General features: G+C 35.5%; 1 protein-coding gene across 1 annotated transcript; it reads right to left on the bottom strand.

Moving 5' to 3' along the window:
* Nucleotides 1–4653: 4653 nt before the first annotated feature.
* Nucleotides 4654–7904, bottom strand: LOC107766695 (uncharacterized). Its single transcript, XM_016585532.2, has 5 exons — nucleotides 7207–7904; nucleotides 7017–7090; nucleotides 6093–6216; nucleotides 5660–5941; nucleotides 4654–5182 (listed from the first exon to the last, which is right to left on the bottom strand). Exons 1-5 carry the CDS (start codon nucleotides 7330–7332, stop codon nucleotides 4928–4930), a joined length of 861 nt encoding a protein of 286 aa, XP_016441018.1. The 5' UTR covers nucleotides 7333–7904; the 3' UTR covers nucleotides 4654–4927.
* Nucleotides 7905–17661: the final 9757 nt, after the last annotated feature.

Here is a 17661-nt window from a genome sequence, read left to right on the forward strand (position 1 = left end):
CTTCATAGGTGGTAACGCAATTGGGAAGGTTAAAATAAAAGAAGCGTAGTTCCACGTTCAACGAGTTTCCGTTTTTCGCTTCACAAGTTTACTACGATTATGTTTATAGCAAGCAAAAGTAAACTATTTGTTGATATTCTCTGTCGTTATTTTAAATTGCCAAGAAACAAAATCCAAAAAAAAAGTTGGTTACGTCCTAAACAAAGCTCTACTCCTCTTCGTCTGAACGCAATGTGCCCAGGTTTTTCTTTTTAACTAGCTTTATGGTACTTTATGGTACGCGCTTTGCGCGTGTACTTGTATCAATGAATGCTAAATTTAGAAGATATAAATATTACTTCCTCTATTTTAATTTGCATAATATATTTTTCTTATTAAAATAAGATAGACAGATAGATAGATCCGTGTATATTTTTGTTGTTGTGCACAATACATATAGTTAATTTAAACAAAGATCTAATGTTAATTGTTTTTAGTCCTTTTATATTTAAAAAAATATAGTTTTCGATTGGCGACTTTAAATAATTTTGATACATAGTTTTAACTTTGTGAGTTATTTCGATTTTAAATAATTTTGATACATGATTTTAACTTTGTGAGTTATAATTTTTTTTTCTATTTTTTTTCTTTTATGTCAAATATAAATAAAATTTACTGTCTTCATCTTTTAGAAAATACAATTCCACCAACCAGAACTTAGTTAATTTTGCTAGTAAACTCATGAGTTTATTGATTAGTGCAACTTCAGTACTAACATCTGTAACGGTAATCGTTTCATTTACCAATTGATGTGATTTCTGACATTGATCAATTATTTGTTTGATTGGAGTTACGTTCTTGTTGTTAAAATAAATGTTTCATATAATTAATAAGTTCACCATTTTTTACCTATTTAAATGCTCTTGATTACTGATAAATATTTCCTTTGTCTTAAACTATTTATCGTATTTCTATTACAAACACCTAAAGAAAATATTATTTCAAAGGATTTTTTTAACTATTTAACCCTTATTATGTCATAAATATAATATCTCTTCGTTGAACATTTACTTAATTTATGTGTCATCTCCATCTTCAACAACAATTACTACTAAGAATATAACAAAAACAAATTAGTTTGAAACAATTATTTCTAAAATGACAAATAATTTGAAACATCTATTTTTAGAATTACGATAAATAACTTGAGATGGAGGGAGTAGAAATTAATTCCCTTATATTAATTATATATTGGCTTATTTTAACTCTAATTCTCATCTAGCTTGACTTTTAGAATATCGATAGTACTTAGAAATAAAAAGAAGAATTAATAATAGTAGTTTTTTTCTTCAAATTAAAAAGTAGTAATAGTTCGTCTCATTTTTTTATGCCTTTAATGTCTAGAATCCCAATTTAATGCTTAGTGGTGAGACATTAATACTTTGAAATTTGAATTCCTAAAACGTATTTCAATGTCAGAATTAGTTCTTATATTTGGTCCTAAATATTAGGATTTTAAATTATAAAAGGAAAATTTTAGTTGATTTTAATATCTTAAATATTGGGATTTCCTATTATAATAACTAAAGTTTTAATTGATTTTAAAATCCTAAATATTAGAAAATTAATAAAATGACTATTTTATTCATTGTGAACTCTATTTTTAAAGGGCAAAAAAGGCGAACGACATTTCGCTAAGGGTCTTCGTGCTTTTAATATAGTATAGATAGTCCGTGTTTCGAAATTTATTTTTCTCATAAAGGGACGAGGGAAGTAAAAATTTAAAATTAAACTTACACTTATTATGTGACAGATTTACATAACAGCTTGAGCAAATTAGTCTACGCTCAGCCAATGTTCCTAATTTGTCTCAGTATTGATGAGATAAAAGAGAGAAAGGAAATAAATTAGTTCCAAAAAGGAGATTCCGCCTAGCTAGTACATTCCTCATCCTTCAGCAGAGGCGAAGCCACAGTATTGGTTGCGGGTTCGGCCGAACCCAGTAACTTTAGTTCAAATCATGTATTTATATTAAATTTTTTATTAAATATATACAAATTATTAGTTTAGAACCCAGCAACATAAAATGATTGGAATGTAACCAAATGTTCATCCCTCTTAGAAAAACTAGAATTTGCTATCACCAACTCGAAAGCCTTAGCGAAATCCAACAAAGCGGCACCTCCTCCTTTCCTAGCCTCAAAGCCGAAATCACCATGAACCTCGTCATAGCCCCTAGCATTTGTCCCAATATGCCCATTAAAATCCCTTCCTATAAACAACTTCTCTTAAGGTGGTCTTGGAGAGTATCCTTTGTAATTTCACGTTTATTTCTTTAACGCAAAACACAATTTTAGTAAAGTTTTTCCATATACCCAAAAGAAGCATAATTCGGTGAAAAACATGGTTCATGTAGCAACAATAGCCAATAGAATTGAATATCTTGCTACGTTAATTAGAAGTGCAAATCAAAGACCAAAAATGTTACTCGAAAGGAAACAATTTATTTTGCCTTGAATATTCTTTTAAGTGAAAGAATTTTGCCTCCACCGAGTCGCTTTCTGCAAATTCTGTTCGCTATTTGTTTCGCTTTCTCCTTATGGTTTATCCTAATTATTTAATTAGACGTGAGTAAGCTCTGATACCAATTGATGGAATATATACCACAGCGGAAGCAATAACAGAATCTTATTCACATGTAATCTAAACAACTAGTACGCATGGAGATTTTAGGATTACCTCTTGAAGCGTAAACACAACAAATCTAGGTCGTTCTCCAGTTCCTCAGTTGAAAACACACTAGCAGCTTTCCACAGTCTTCTACTGTGTTACCCAAACAATAACCGAAAAAAAGAGAATTTTGGGTGGGCAAAATTCTAGTAGAAACCGCAGTCAGAATCATCAAAAAAACGTCCAGCCCTTATATCCATATATATAGCTGCGTTTTTAGGTCAAAACCGTTTTCAAAACCTGTTAGGTTTCCTTCTCCCACTAAGGGACGGTTTCCACGTTTTCTTTCCCACTAAGTAACAGTTTCCACTATTTTCTATTATTTAGGCACAGTAGGGACCACAGAATTTAATTAACAAGGCTTCCTATTATGATATTAATTTCGAAATTCTGAAACTAATTTCCATCATAATAAATTACGAATTATTCCACTAAAAATTCGTAATTGCACTCCTTAGTTCAATTTCGAAATTCTTCCATAAAACCTTATTTAACTCCCCATGTTAAGATTCAGATACTAATCAATCAAATTAAATTACTGACTATTTAATTTATTGATTACTTCCTTTAGACTTACACTTAACTTATTTCATGTGTCGGATACAAAATCCACCGGCCGGGTTTACACATGAAAACTTATAAGCTTTCATAAAGGAGTATCATCAATCTCAAAATTGAGACATGGATTCCATCAACTAATTATTACTTCGCCAATGTATATCATTGTTATCCAATTTATCAGGCTTATTGACTCGCGAAAGAATCTCGCCTTTTAATAAATCAAAACAACAAGTGACATACACAGCTAATAATAATTATATCAGGATTAAGAGTATAAGTACATTAAATGGACTAGAGAAATTATTTTATAAAGTCAGTATAAAATACTCATCTCTACTTGATCCGTTCAATACATACAAAATGTACTAGCACAAGAAGTTGGAATTAAACCATTCTCATAATCAAGATAAATTATATTTAATCTTGTGCTACAATCATTCCGATGATTTGTCCAATTCCATCATTAGATTGTGAACATTAACTTTTATGTCTTACAAGAACCGATGATTTAATCTTCCGTGTATAAGCTAAACTCTATACACTAAATCATCTACTATGTAAGCAATGGACGCACAAACCAACACATGATCTATTTAAAATGAAACTTTATTGAATTTAAACAAGTAAATAAATAATTGTTCATAAAGAATACTATAACAATACGCATGGCTTATAGTATATTCTAACAGTAATAAAGTACAAATGCAGATCTTTTTCCTAGTAAATAGAAAGATCAGCCCATCCTTCACCAAAGAATTAGTTTAAATAGCACCGGCTAGCTAGTTTTCGGACTAGTTATTCAAAAATAGCCAGCATTTGTAAAGTTATTGAAAAATAGCCACTATTTTGCTGCAACAGGGACCGGTCCAGCATAATATACTGGAGATCGGTGCACTTATGTATAAACTTCCAACATATTATGCTGGAACTCCAACACGCTGAAAGTTCCAGCATAATATACTGGAGATTGGAGCACCTATGTATGAACTTCCAGCATATTATATTGGACCGATATTTTATACTAGAAATCTAGTATATTATGCTGAAGTTCTAGTATAATATGAAGGAGTTCCAATATACTTATGCTGGAACTCCATTATAATATATTGGAGTTCCAGTATACTTATGCTGGAATATTTTTTTAATTTTGAATAGTATTGTCGTTCATATTTATCTTTACATGAAAAGTGACTAAATTTCAATTATTTTTGAAACTGTGGCTATTTTTGAACGACCAGTAAATCTAGCTATTTTTGAATTTCTCCCTAAGAATTACTAACTTTTAACCAGACCAATAGAAAAAGAATTTACATTTATTTAAAGCCAAACAGGAAAGTGATCTAACGAACTGGGGCAAGTATGTTAGAAATATGAACCAGAGTCTAAAAAAGGACACAAATATTAATTAATTAATTGAACTCAGACGACACATCTTCACAAAAACAAAGTGCACCAGAAACACAGATTTATGAACATAAAACCCAATTAGCCAAAAGTTCTTAAGCTCTGGTCGACATGTCAAATAAGACCTAGGACATACCAAATTCCAGAACACTGGTCAAATCACATCAGAACCAAACACCTCCGACTACAAATAATAATAGATAAAAAAGGAAACACAATTAATAATGATGTAAATTGAGTTAGACCTAGCAAGTTACACCAATGCAATGCTGCTCTCACCACCTGGAGGCTTGCGAACCCCGCCATAGAAGTCCCGAGATTCTACTTTTCCATCCGCGAATATATTACTTCCACTCATCTCTCGCAACTTTGCTGAACTCAAATGCTTCTCAGCTGATGCTGGAGGAGTATCGCCCTTGAAGATGTCGTTTCCAGTGAGCTCTGCAAGTTTCTTCTCAGGAATCTTTTTGGCTGTCTTGACCGCTTGTTCATCAGCAGACACATCACCCTGACAAAAGATTAAAAGAACGAGGCTGAACATATTTTGCTGACAAATAGTGAAGGGAATCAGAAATCGGATGGAGAAACAATGAGAAGAGAGATGTTAAGCTAGTGTCTGAGCACTCAACTCCTTGCCTGACCCGTCCTGAGGTTAAGCTAAGCTAAGCCAAGATTTTTTAGCTCAAGCCTGATAACATGCACAAAGACTCTGCATTTTTAGGATTAAAGACTAATGGGGACAACAAGGTGGTACGAACAGTTTCTTGTGGGATCATTTAGATAGTCCACTAACACTAAGGATAGTTGTACTACAAGGGGCACTGAGTCTTGCAGTTCATTGCCAATTTCAACCTCTATGCTCCTGCTACAATAGCTGCTCTACAAAGTAAGTGGATAGACATTGAGCCTATGCAATGCAGAACAGAATGTGGGATGTGCAAGTATATAGATTGCAACATAAAGAGATATTGATAGATGTACATACATTATTTGCAGGTTCTCCAATGGTAATGCTTTCTCTTAGTGCTAAAGCACGAGCAGCCAATGGACGAGGTTGAATTTCAGGTGGAGGAGCAAAGATGTCATGGCCAACAAGCTCCTTGGTCTTTGCATCAGAAAGTTGTTTCTTCAACTTCATCTCAGCCTCACTTTCTAGAGTTCCACTTAGTTCCCTCTGCTTTGCCACTTCAGGTATAGTGACCGGCTTCTTTGGGGACACAGTATCTTCTTCACCAAATGAAATTTGACTAATACCAGCTACAGCTTGCTGTGGACAAAAAGCAGGTGTAAGAAGTCAGCTCGTAAGGTTATATATAGATAGGATAGGAAGTCCACAGATGATTATGTATGTACATAGGATGGGAGACCATATATGATGAACTGATTAAATACTAGATAACATAAACTAGGACATGTACCTGATACATCCTTCTATTAGGGATCGCACTAGCACTGTCAGATTCTAAACTGCCATTTTCTCCATCAGCTACAAAAATACCGCTACCTGTCATCTCCTTTAGTTTATAACCCGAACAAGGCTTCCTGCGACAGTGCCAAACTTAACAGTTTCAGCTTATCCAACACAACTTAAGTAACAAAAAAAAACGAGAAAGGTACATCATTCCGATAATCATATACTCATAGATATCAGAGACATTGAGACGCCAGGAAAATACAGAACAATAAAGATATTTCAAATAATGGAGGTGATGAATATTTTCCGAGGGACAAAATACCATGATTAACACAATCCAATATCTCTTTTTCTGTCAAATATGACTTAGGTTATGTCAATTATTGATAAAGCACTATCCAGACAAAGATTGCTCGGTAAGATGTTTAAATCACTTCTAGTTAAGCAACACACATACTGCTGAGTGCAGATCTGAATGCATGAATGAGATTAGATATATGACATAAAAATGTAATATCCTAAGGTCAGAACTTAACAAAATTAGCAGACAAATTACAAAAGCATTGGCCAGAAATTGTCAAATTGATACAACAACTACTACAACCGAGATCGACTATATAAATCATTTAAATGAATTCTACTGTATTTGAGCTCTTTGAACAAAATAATAGGACCGAAAGGAGAAAAAAGAAAAAGAACAGAGAAGAAAGCACAGTGAAAACCGTGAAGAATAGAGCCAAAAATAAAAGAAACAAAATAACAATCAAACAAATCATCCGTACTATATCTGCCCATGGAAGCATTTAATGCCCTCTCGTTCGCTCAGATAAATTAACAAAATCGAAATATACAGAAAACAGAAAAGACAAAAATTAATACTCCGTAAATTAAAATACAAAAATCACAAAAAGCTGAAATATTTTCTTACCTCTTGTTCAAGCTCTCAACTTCTTCATCTGTCACTTGACCTCCAAATACCACCTTTTGGATCCCATCCGACGGCTGTCATTTCACCAGCAAAAAAAAAACATAAACAAAAACCTTAACTTTTAAAACCACATAAAAAAAAGAATCTTTTTATTTTTAAAAATGTTTTTTAGGAAAACTTATCCTCTCACCTGGCGTGAACGGGCAGAGGAAGCAGCAGAACCAACAGCCGGAGAATTTTCCGGCGGATTCTCCGACCAAGTAAGCAGATCTGCAGTGGAAGTGTGTGACTTCCTAACTGGAGTGCTTTTTTCCATTCTTGGACCAACCCACCAAATTGCTCCAAAATCCACAACCCACAAACAGATTCTTCTTCTTCTTCTTTTAGCTCAAAACTCTTTAACTCAGCTTGGGTTCTGTAGAAAGCAATAAATTAAGAGATCTAAGAAGGAGAAGTTGGAGAAAATATTTGTATTTTTTTAAGGGGGGGTTTGTGTTTCCTTTGAATCTACTCTCTGCTTTTTTGCTTGCAGTGAGTGTTTGTTGGGACTTGGGAGCTACGATAGATAGAGAGAGAGAGAGAGAGAGAGAGAGAGAGGAAAATGAGGAATTTAGGAACGTTACTGTGTGAGTGTGTGTGAAGAGGAGAGAGAGGACTAAGATTTATTCAGGGGTTTTAAATTTTTTTGAATTTTTACTCCGCCAGATTTATTAATTATTATAGTATTAATTAAGTAATTAATTTAGGGCGTGGGAGTGGGTGCGGGGTGAAGCATGTGCACAGCTTGGAGAGGCACGTGTAGGCTGGTGGGTCCCTTATTAGTTTATTTCTTTCTCCTTTTTTTACCAGGATGCCCCTATATAATTTTTCCTACTCCCTAACTACCCCTTTCTTTCTTTTTTTGTTAAGGACATATATAGCTGGCTTTGGGTTCGAAATAATTTTTTATTGTAGATCATTTCTTGCGCCACAATTTATGGAATCTTAATCTTCAATAATAAGTGATAGTGATCAATTTTTAAAGATTAAGATAAGCTCTTATATAATATAAGAAATTTATTTATTATGTTCGAAATTTTACTACTCCTATTAATATCATTGTTATTTATTTTTATCGAGAAGATGATACTAGGATGATAAAAGAATTGGATTTCACGAGAAAAGGCCAAGAAGCATGACGTTCATCATAGCTAGTATACTTTGAGGCTGATTTACCTGGAAAATAATAAAATGGTAGAAATTATTTCTTGTTATAAATAAAATTGTATTTTAAGGTTAACGTCTATATTTAGAGAGATTTTAGGGTTTGTTACTTGGTGGCTAAGTTATTTTTTTCCTATTAATAGAGGAGTTCTATTCCATTGTAATTCACCCCAAATTAATAAGAATTTTCTTTCTCTACTTTTCTCTGCGATACTCTTTTATTCTTTTATTGTTTTATAACACGTTATCAGCACGAGACTCTAACCAATTGAGTAGAAGCTTTGGGATTGAGCATAATGATTGTCAATTTTTCCATGAACTTCCTTCATGATTAAATTCTGGATTTAAGGAAAGTATTTTACCTTATTTTTCTCTTTTGAATTCTTGAAATTCTATAATTTGATTTTAAATACAAGCAAAGACAATAAATTTTGATTATAACTCTAACATAGTTTGTAAGAAATTATAACCACCTGAGTGATAAAATTTCTATGTCTTGCCATAATCAAATTCATGTATGATTGTGGGTAAGAAGTAGAAACCCGTCCCATTGAATTTGTTTCATTCTCATTCCCTTAAGAGAATGTGATAGCAATATGTGATAAGTCTGAAAGAAGATAAAATTATTATCGTGAAGGTATCAATGGATGTGGATGTGACGATAAATGAAATTATAATCGTTATCATTGTGATAATGAGAATAATTAGGATTCTCAAAATAATCTTTCACTCTGTGAAAGTAATGTTTGTCATCGATTCGACATGAGATTATGTAAAGCACATATAGATGATTATAATCCATTCATGGTGTGAATGTGACAAAATATGATTTATGAATACATATTCATTCTTGGAAGAATATGAACGTGCTAGTGGCAGTGAATATACCACACTTATCTCTAAAAGGAGGTTTGAGATGAAATAAGAAAATAATTTTATTATTATGGCATGAATGGCCATTGATCACGTACCTATTGTGATTATGCCAAAATATTATGGCAACGTGATTATTACAGGGCAAAAGCAATAGAAGCAACATATCTTACATATAATGATTTTGACCATGACCATAATTGTATAACTTTCTCCTTGAAAGAGATATTCACTATATGGATGTTGATGAATATGTGATAGTACAAAATTAATTGAAAGCTCTAAACGAGACAGTTATACTATTTTGGAGAAATAAAATTGATTATCAATAAGGTATGGTGTCATAGTAAGTCTCAAAGAAACTTATGAAATTTCTAAAGTATTCGCAAAAGCGATTGGTTATATTGAGACTATAAATAAAGGAAAAATTTAACATCTTATATTACTACAACTTGTAACGGGATGATATGTATGTGAAAAGCTACCCGCTTTATCTCTAGTTTGTACTACACAAACAAAAGAATGCCACAATAAAGTAGAAGTTTATTGATATAAAAACTCATATCATAATAAATTTGGAGTTTATTCATTGCACACATCATGGTGTAAACCTGAAGTTTATCAATATTGATAATTTTTTCAATTGGCATAACTGGTTTAGCCATATTAATTTAAGTATGATGTGCAAAAATAAAAGAGAATTCGTATGGGCAAATATTAAAGTACTATAAAGCTCTTTATGAATTCTCTTATGTTGCTTGTTCACATTAATTAATAGATCAACTAAAATTGGGATTGAATCCCATGAATGTTGGAAATATCAAAGGTGAATATGGGTCCATTCACCTACCATGTATACCACATCAGATGCATCTATGAGATGGTTACATGTGCGATTATTATTAACCCGCAACATGATTTTCGCGAGGTAACTTGCTCAATAATTTAATTTCGAGCATAATTTCCAGATTTTCTATTCAAGACAATTCATCTTGATAAGTTGGTTTACATCACAGTTGGTTTAGCAAAATGATTTAATGAGTGCCTCCACTTAATAGCTAAACTGTTGCTTATGAGAACAAAGTTATCTATATAGTTTGATATACGTTATATACGAAAGTATATTATATTCTCCCCTCACAATCAGGAACCAAATAATCTCATCTTATTATTATAGATGTACAGTGTATATTTTAATTAACATCATAATGTACAAATGTGAATTTCTAAACTTGAGGAAGCAAGTTATTTTTCTAACATGAGGGGGAGATAAGATAAACAGTTGAGAAAGTGGAATGAATTATCATGTGTACATCTAGATCCTCGAATAAGATAATATGAACTTGAAGTTCATAAAAAGATAATTCATTTGCAATATATTGAAGAAGCATGCTAGACGCATTTGTTGACCCAAAGAAAGTAAATATATTTTCATTGCAAATGCTCATATTAAGTCCTAGAAGGACAAAGTCTATGGTGCGCTTAAAGCATATAGACAAATCGGTTTCAAATAAACTTCTTGATAAAGAAGATAAGCAAAGGAGGCAAGTGATCTAGCAGATCACATGACATAACACTTCATAAAATCTCAGGAGAGATTCAGGTACCTAAATATATGAATGAAGAGATCTCTATGTTATGTCTATATAAAAATAAGGAGGTTGGAACCGATATAAAATGTTTGTTGACGAGAAAAATAAGGAGGTTGGAACCGATATAAAATGTTCGTCGACGACGTCTATGATTGCGCTAAATATATATGAGGATCTTAAGTCTAGAGAAACAATTCAAGTAGAATTGGTTTCATATGAAAGGCATGTAGTTTTGGACATATAGTTCAAACATTCGAAAGTATAAAGTCAATAGGTGTGTGCAATCACTTTCATGTATTTTATATGTCGGCATGAAATGAAAACTTGATAAAAATCTAAAGTCTATTTATATGGCTTATCTGACTATATTTATATGATAATCCCTAAAGGATTTAAATTGCTTGAAGCATATACATTTTTTGATCTTGAAGTACCACATCCTCGGTGCAATTTATGCACAAATGTATCTTGCTATAACTATAAGCATGATAATGTGTGTAGGCATCTAAATTTTATTGGAATTAAATTCATAAAATAATTTGGACTATATTATAAATTCAAGATATATTAGTTCAAATAAATTTATTGGGCTAATATAATTAGATTAGTTATATAAGTCCAACATATATGGATTAAATAAATAAGTCTTAATCCATTGGGCTAACCCATTTAATTGGGCTAAAGTGATGAGCCCACTTCATTAAGCCCAAGATGTCATCTTGCTAGACGCTCAGTTTGGTGCCACGTGTCAAATGACGTGGCGTGAAAAGTCAGACGGAAGAGCCAATACGATTGTGCCACATGTCAAAATGAAAAGACATGCCAAGTCAAATTACAAGGCCAATGAAACGGCGCCACGTGTGCAAGTGACATATTTCGGCCAATCAAATGCGGCATTGTCACTCTTCAATTTGATTGGTCGGACAGATTTTGTTCTTATCACAACTCCTCCATTCTACAACTACAAATAGGGGGCTTCATAACCCAGAAAAGACACCATAAGTTATAACAAGAAGCAAGAGAGAGCTCGTGGATCAAACGCCGCAAATTTCTCTACAAGTTTCAGACTTCAAGCAACCAAGTACAAGTTCAAGAAATCAAGTTCAAGCTCAAGAAAAAAGAACAATTCAAGTATTCAAGATCAAGAACGAAGTCAAATCAAATACAAGGCTCTCAAGATCAAGGCTACTTGTTCGTGATACAATTCGTGGCAACAGTCAAAGTGTTTACGCGGTTAAATCAAAGTCAAATTCAAGATCAAGCTCAAAGGCCCTTGAATTTATACTAGAAAAGTAGAATCAGAGGATTCATAGAGATTGTAACACTCAAATATTCGAAATAAAATACTACGATTGTTGTAATATTTTTCGGTCTTGATTTTATTTTCTTGACGCAATTTATTGTCTACAAATTCTGGCACGCTCAGTGAGACAATCTTTACCTCTCATCTCAACATTTCAATCACCAAAATTCAAGAACATCAAAATGGCTTCAAAGAAAATCAATTCCAGATCAACTTCCATTAAAGCTGTTAATTCCAAGTTCTATGTTGATGTGGAAAACATTCTCAATATTACCTTTGAAAACTTTGGACCAGTCACAAGGAGTAAAGTAAGCTCTTTAGGACAACAAACACTTCAAGTGTCGTCCACATCAAGTCTTATTGTCGGATCTTCATCCTCAAAAGGAACAAGATCCTCTACAAGCGTGAACCAAAAAGCAAATGATTTCACCGAAATGATCGAAGAGGTTCTTGCTTAGCTTAGTTTATCTAAGTCCAAGAAACCTTTCATGCAAGCCGATGATGATAACTTGAGCGTTGGATCTCCTCCAATCTCCATTAATGCGACCTCTAAGCTCAACAATGATCCATATTATTCTTCATCCTCTATGGCGATCATGCAAGCAATGGTTATTGAAGCTTCTACTGTAGAAGAACAACTTGCAAATTTGACGAAAGCAATCGAAAGCTTATCAAAGCACATGCAAGATCAAGATGCTAAACTTTTGAAGTTAACAAATACATTGGATATCATAGTAGAGGGAGAATCGACACAAATACCTTTAAATCTTCAAAGATCACAAGAGAAAGAAGACTCATTCGAAAATCAAGAAACGACAACCAAAGAGATTCAAGTCTCTGCTGAAGGTCTGATTTCCATTGAGAAATTAAAGGACCATCATGGAGTCTATCAAAGATAAACCTAAGTCGTCCAAATTATCACTCACATATGCAAAGCCGTATACACAACGGATTGATAACTTGAAGATGTCTAATGGATATCAACCTCCAAAGCTTCAACAATTTGATAGAAAATTAAATCCCAAGCAACATGTGGTGCATTTCGTTGAGACATGCAACAACGCTGGGACTTATTGTGATCATCTTGTCAAATAGTTTGTTTGTTCTTGTAATTATCCAAAATATTTTATACACCTATTAATTAGGAGATTTGAGATTAGGCGTACTAGTAAGAAATATAATAATACTAATAATAATATAAGTAAAGTAGTGGGCTCAAAGCCCACATCTGATGAACCACACGTTTAGGACATAAAAGTTTAAAGTGGGGTAAACTTTGATTCCTTTATTCATTAGAAGATAACAAATTACAGTGAGAGTATCATAGGGCACTGTGACGGCAAAACAGAAGGGACGAGTAGTAGGGATTGACTGCTCTTTATCTTGGATAGCTTCTCACTGAAATTTTGTGGAGAAAAAGGCTATATAATCAGACTGAGGTCATTGGAGGCCGTTTGGTTGGTGTTCTAGACGTTGCAAAGTGGGGGAACTTCCTGTTAACGAGGTAAGTGAGACTTTAAGCTTGGAATACTTGCTTTTCTAAAACCCATTTTCAAAGTGTGTTTTCTCTGCCTGGTCCATGTGTTGGGACAAGCGTGCACTTGGCAGAGTCAGTGGTCTTAGACTAGACGCAATTATATTATCTTACAAAAAAAATATTATTATATAAGTTGTTTGATAGTGCGATATGGCTGTGCGCCATGATACTGAGTTTTATACGGCTATGCGCCATGATATTAAGTTTGATACGGCTGTGCACCATGATGTTGAGTCTGATACGACTGTGTGCCATGATATTGAATTTGATACGGCTGTGCGCCATGATGTTGAGTTTGATACGGCTGTGCGCCATGATGTTGGGGCATTGTGTATGCCTTGTACATCACCCGAGCAATTGTGTATGCTCTATTACATATTTGAGGCACTGTGGTGCCGTTGTGGACTCTTGGTGTGCTGGTAAATTTCTTTCACTGCAATTATGATAAGTCCTTAGTGGATATTCTTGTTGGTTAATTCTTAATAACTCTATTGATACAAATATATCGAGTTATTGTATAATTATCATATTTACCATATCATTCATGTTGTAGTGTGTATGTATTTTCCAACACTTGTTCCAGAGGTATTTAAAGTGGCAGGTCGAGGATCTTACTGGGTTATATTTACGTATAACTCACTCCTTACTTGTACCTCTATGCAGATACCGTTGCGGGAGATAGAGCTAGTGGCTGACGAGTTTGTTCAAGTGGATTCTATTGCTGAGGTGAGCCACCACATTGTTCGTGGAGGATTTCATTTCAGACTTGCTTAGTTCGTGTTAGTTATTTCCTTTTTCTTTGGGGTTTGCATACCCATCAATAAAACTCGTATTGCTCTGTTAGATGCTCCATGGTCTTAGTGTGAGATTTGGGCTAGAGTTTTATTATTTGAGTGATTGTTGGTTTTCTATATCAATTGACTAAGGTATTGGGCGATAATCATTACCTCTTTAATTATTAATAATACTTTAGGCCTGCACTTTTCTCTCAGTGTTTGTGTAAATGGTTAAACATTAGAGAAAGGGGTTCGCCTGGCAGGTGGTGTTAGCTGGGTGTCAGTCACGTCTAGGGGATAGTTTGGGATGTGACAAAGTTGGTATCAAAGCCTAGGCTTTAAGTCCCGGGTCATGGAGCAGTGTTTAGTAGAGTCTTGTTCATGGGTATGTAGGCGCCCATACTTATGATCTTGAGGCTGCTAAGCATTTAGGATGTTTTCCCTTCTTTCATTCCTTGATCGTGCATTGAGATAACATGAGTTTGACTTTGGATTGTTTATTTCGCAGATGGCTAGGACACGCACACCTTCATCTGCTAGACGTGGTGCTGGACGGGGTACTACTCGAGGTGGTGGTCAAGTTGGGGCTCATCAAACTAGAGCTCAGACTAGTAGACAGGCCGTTCCTCAGCTAGAAGTTGTAAACACGGGTCAATCCCAAGCTACTATGCCAAATCGAGTGCAAGAACAAATGGTTCAGGATGTGATCGCTTCCGACTCGACACTACGCTATGGTAGGAAGAGCGGGTCGCAATAGCTTTTACCCGAATAGAGGTCCAGGATCGAATTTCCACAGGGAGCTAGAAGTGGAGTTGTATTTTCTGGCTAGCCTACAGTTGCGGTTGTGCTTTTAATGTCACTTCAAACAATTTTGAGTTTTTGTATTTATAACTACTATTATAAAACTAAGGATTAAAGCTAAATTATGCTAAGAGAATATTGCTAAGTTGTAATTAATGGGTAGAAGAGCACTAGGGTCGTAGCATCACCTAGGTGGCTAATTGACGGGTAGATGTTACTAAGGATAGATTGACAAATTTGGGGATTATGCTGTAACGGTTGCACAATTGCACCCACTCTCACACCTCTCGGTAGAGAGAGTGATTTTGCCCAATTGACTCTCTCGAGATCAATTGGGTAGGCCATTGAGACCAAGCAACTAGGGTTCAATTATGGTGATTACTCTCTCGAGATTTAACCCGTTAATTGGGACTACCATTTCTCATGGGTCCATCCCAATTCCTTGTTGGATCAATTTTAGGGGGTCATAAACTCTCTCTTTCGAGAAGAGTTAAACCTACTAAGCTTGAATCAGTGTTTGCAACCATTACAACATAAAATCAACCCAACTAGCAAAACCCAATATCAATCCAACCCTATATGGCAACACCCATCAATTACCCACACTAGGGTTGAGCCACAACCCTAGCTAATGGGTTTAGCTACACATAATTAAAGAAGACACTGAAGAAATAGATGAAGAACTAAATATATTAATTAATTACTAAGAAGAAATTATAATAATCTATTGTTAATGGGAAGCAAAAATGCCAAAAAATGGCTACAATATCGGTCTCACGAGCTCAGCTGCGTTTCTGAATACAAAACTTAACCTAAAAATGGTAAAATGTCCTATTTATAGTGGGCTGGAAAAACTGGATAAGAATACCCCTGCGGGGTCAGTGCGGGCCGCACAAAAGCAACCGCGGCCGCACTGGCTCTTTTGACTTCAACTTTAAGTTCTCTGAACTGGAAGACGCGGACCGCATGAAAGTGCAGCGCGGCCGTGTAGAGGGTCTGGCGCGGTCTGCACAAATAGGACGCGGACCGCGTGGCATGGTTTTGGTCCCTTGCCCAACTCTCTGAACCTTATGAACGCGGACCGCACAAAGCAGGAGTGCAGCCGCGAAGCTTCACCGCGGACCGCAAAAATCCTACCGCGGCCGCGTGACTTTAAGCCTGAATATGTCATGTCTCTGAACCTCCTAGTGCGGCCGCGGTCACTGTTGTGCGGTCCGCACTAGGACCTTTCTTCTTCAATTCTCTTGGTCTTTGATACTTGAGCAGGTTTCACTTCTTTTTGAGCCGATCTTTGACATTTCGTCACTTTGTCGATCAAACCTGCAATCAAGCACAACTTGTGAGCATTTTGGGACTATTTTGTAGCAATTTATATTCAAAGCATAGGCAAGTAGAGGCATAAACACGTTAAAATCCTAACTTATCAGGATGTTCCACCATTAGTCCCAGTTGATGTTCCTACGGTTACCTTACCTGCAGATGCAGTGGTGAGGTTGTTGAATGTGTTGAAGGCATTAGTGCCTACTCAGGTTGGACTTCCAGCTCCCCAGACTACTTTGCAGGCGCAAGCACAGGTTCAGTTGAATGTTACAGCTCCTCAGATGGCCCCTTAGTAGGTCGTTCAGCCACTTGCAAATATAGGGCAGTCTAAGTATCTTAAGAATTTCATAGATCTTAAGCCACCAGAGTTCGATGCTACACAGGCTTCTATTGAGCCCTAGAAGTTCATTCAGCGTTGTGAGAATATACTATCTACTTTGGGGCTGAAGGAGACTTGAGGGGTGGAGTTTACCACTTTTGTATTTTCAGGATCTGCAGAGTCATGGTGGAATTCAGTTCAGAGAGGTAGACGAGCAGGTTTGCCACCTATTACTTGGTCAGAGTTTTCAGCTATGTTTATGGATAGGTTCGTTCCACTGAGCAAGCGAGATGACATGAGACGTCAGTTCGAGCAACTGCACCAGGGCAGTATGACAGTTACAGAGTATGAGGCTAAATTCACTGACTTAGCCAGTTATGCACCTTTTCTAGTTGCAGATGAGCATGAGAAGGTGAGAAGGTTCGTGGATGGGCTTGAGCATCGTTATCGGGGCCTTGTGGTTAGGGATGTTCGAGGTGGTTCGTACGAAGAGGTAGTGGATACTGCTCTCCGTTATGAGTCTTATTAAGAGAGGGACAGGATCGAGCGAGAAAGCAAAAGGGCTAGTTGCGCCGACGGGTTTAGTGGAGCTCCATCTGGGGGCAAGAGTGGTTTTAATCGTAGGCAGTCCAGACCTACTCAGTCAGAGTCAGTGGTTCAGTCTTCTAGGAGTACTTATCCAGCTAGACAGGGGCAGCAGCAGACACAAAGGAAGGATAATAACTCATATCAGTCAGGTCAACATCCGAGGTGTTCCAATTGTGGTAGAAATCACAGGTCGTTGTTTTGGAACAGATGGTGCTTGTTTTACTTGTGGTCAAAAGGGACATATTGCTAAGTATTGTCCTAGAGGATATTCTGCTACTAGCCATGCTACTCCACAGCTGCAGAGAACATTTATGGGTACACATACTCAGACTT

The sequence above is a fragment of the Nicotiana tabacum genome, chromosome 16 (assembly GCF_000715075.1).
Source record: "Nicotiana tabacum cultivar K326 chromosome 16, ASM71507v2, whole genome shotgun sequence".
In the NCBI taxonomy this organism is placed as follows: Eukaryota; Viridiplantae; Streptophyta; class Magnoliopsida; order Solanales; family Solanaceae; genus Nicotiana; species Nicotiana tabacum.

Excerpts from the sequence above, each read along its gene's own strand:
- LOC107766695 (XM_016585532.2), bottom strand. The coding sequence starts at position 7,332 with ATGGAAAAAAGCACTCCAGTTAGGAAGTCACACACTTCCACTGCAGAT. Across the intron at positions 7,091-7,206 it reads CCTCTGCCCGTTCACGCCAG|CCGTCGGATGGGATCCAAAA; the intron begins GTGAGAGGATAA and ends GTGAAATGACAG. Across the intron at positions 5,183-5,659 it reads TTGGAGAACCTGCAAATAAT|GGTGATGTGTCTGCTGATGA; the intron begins GTATGTACATCT and ends ATCTTTTGTCAG.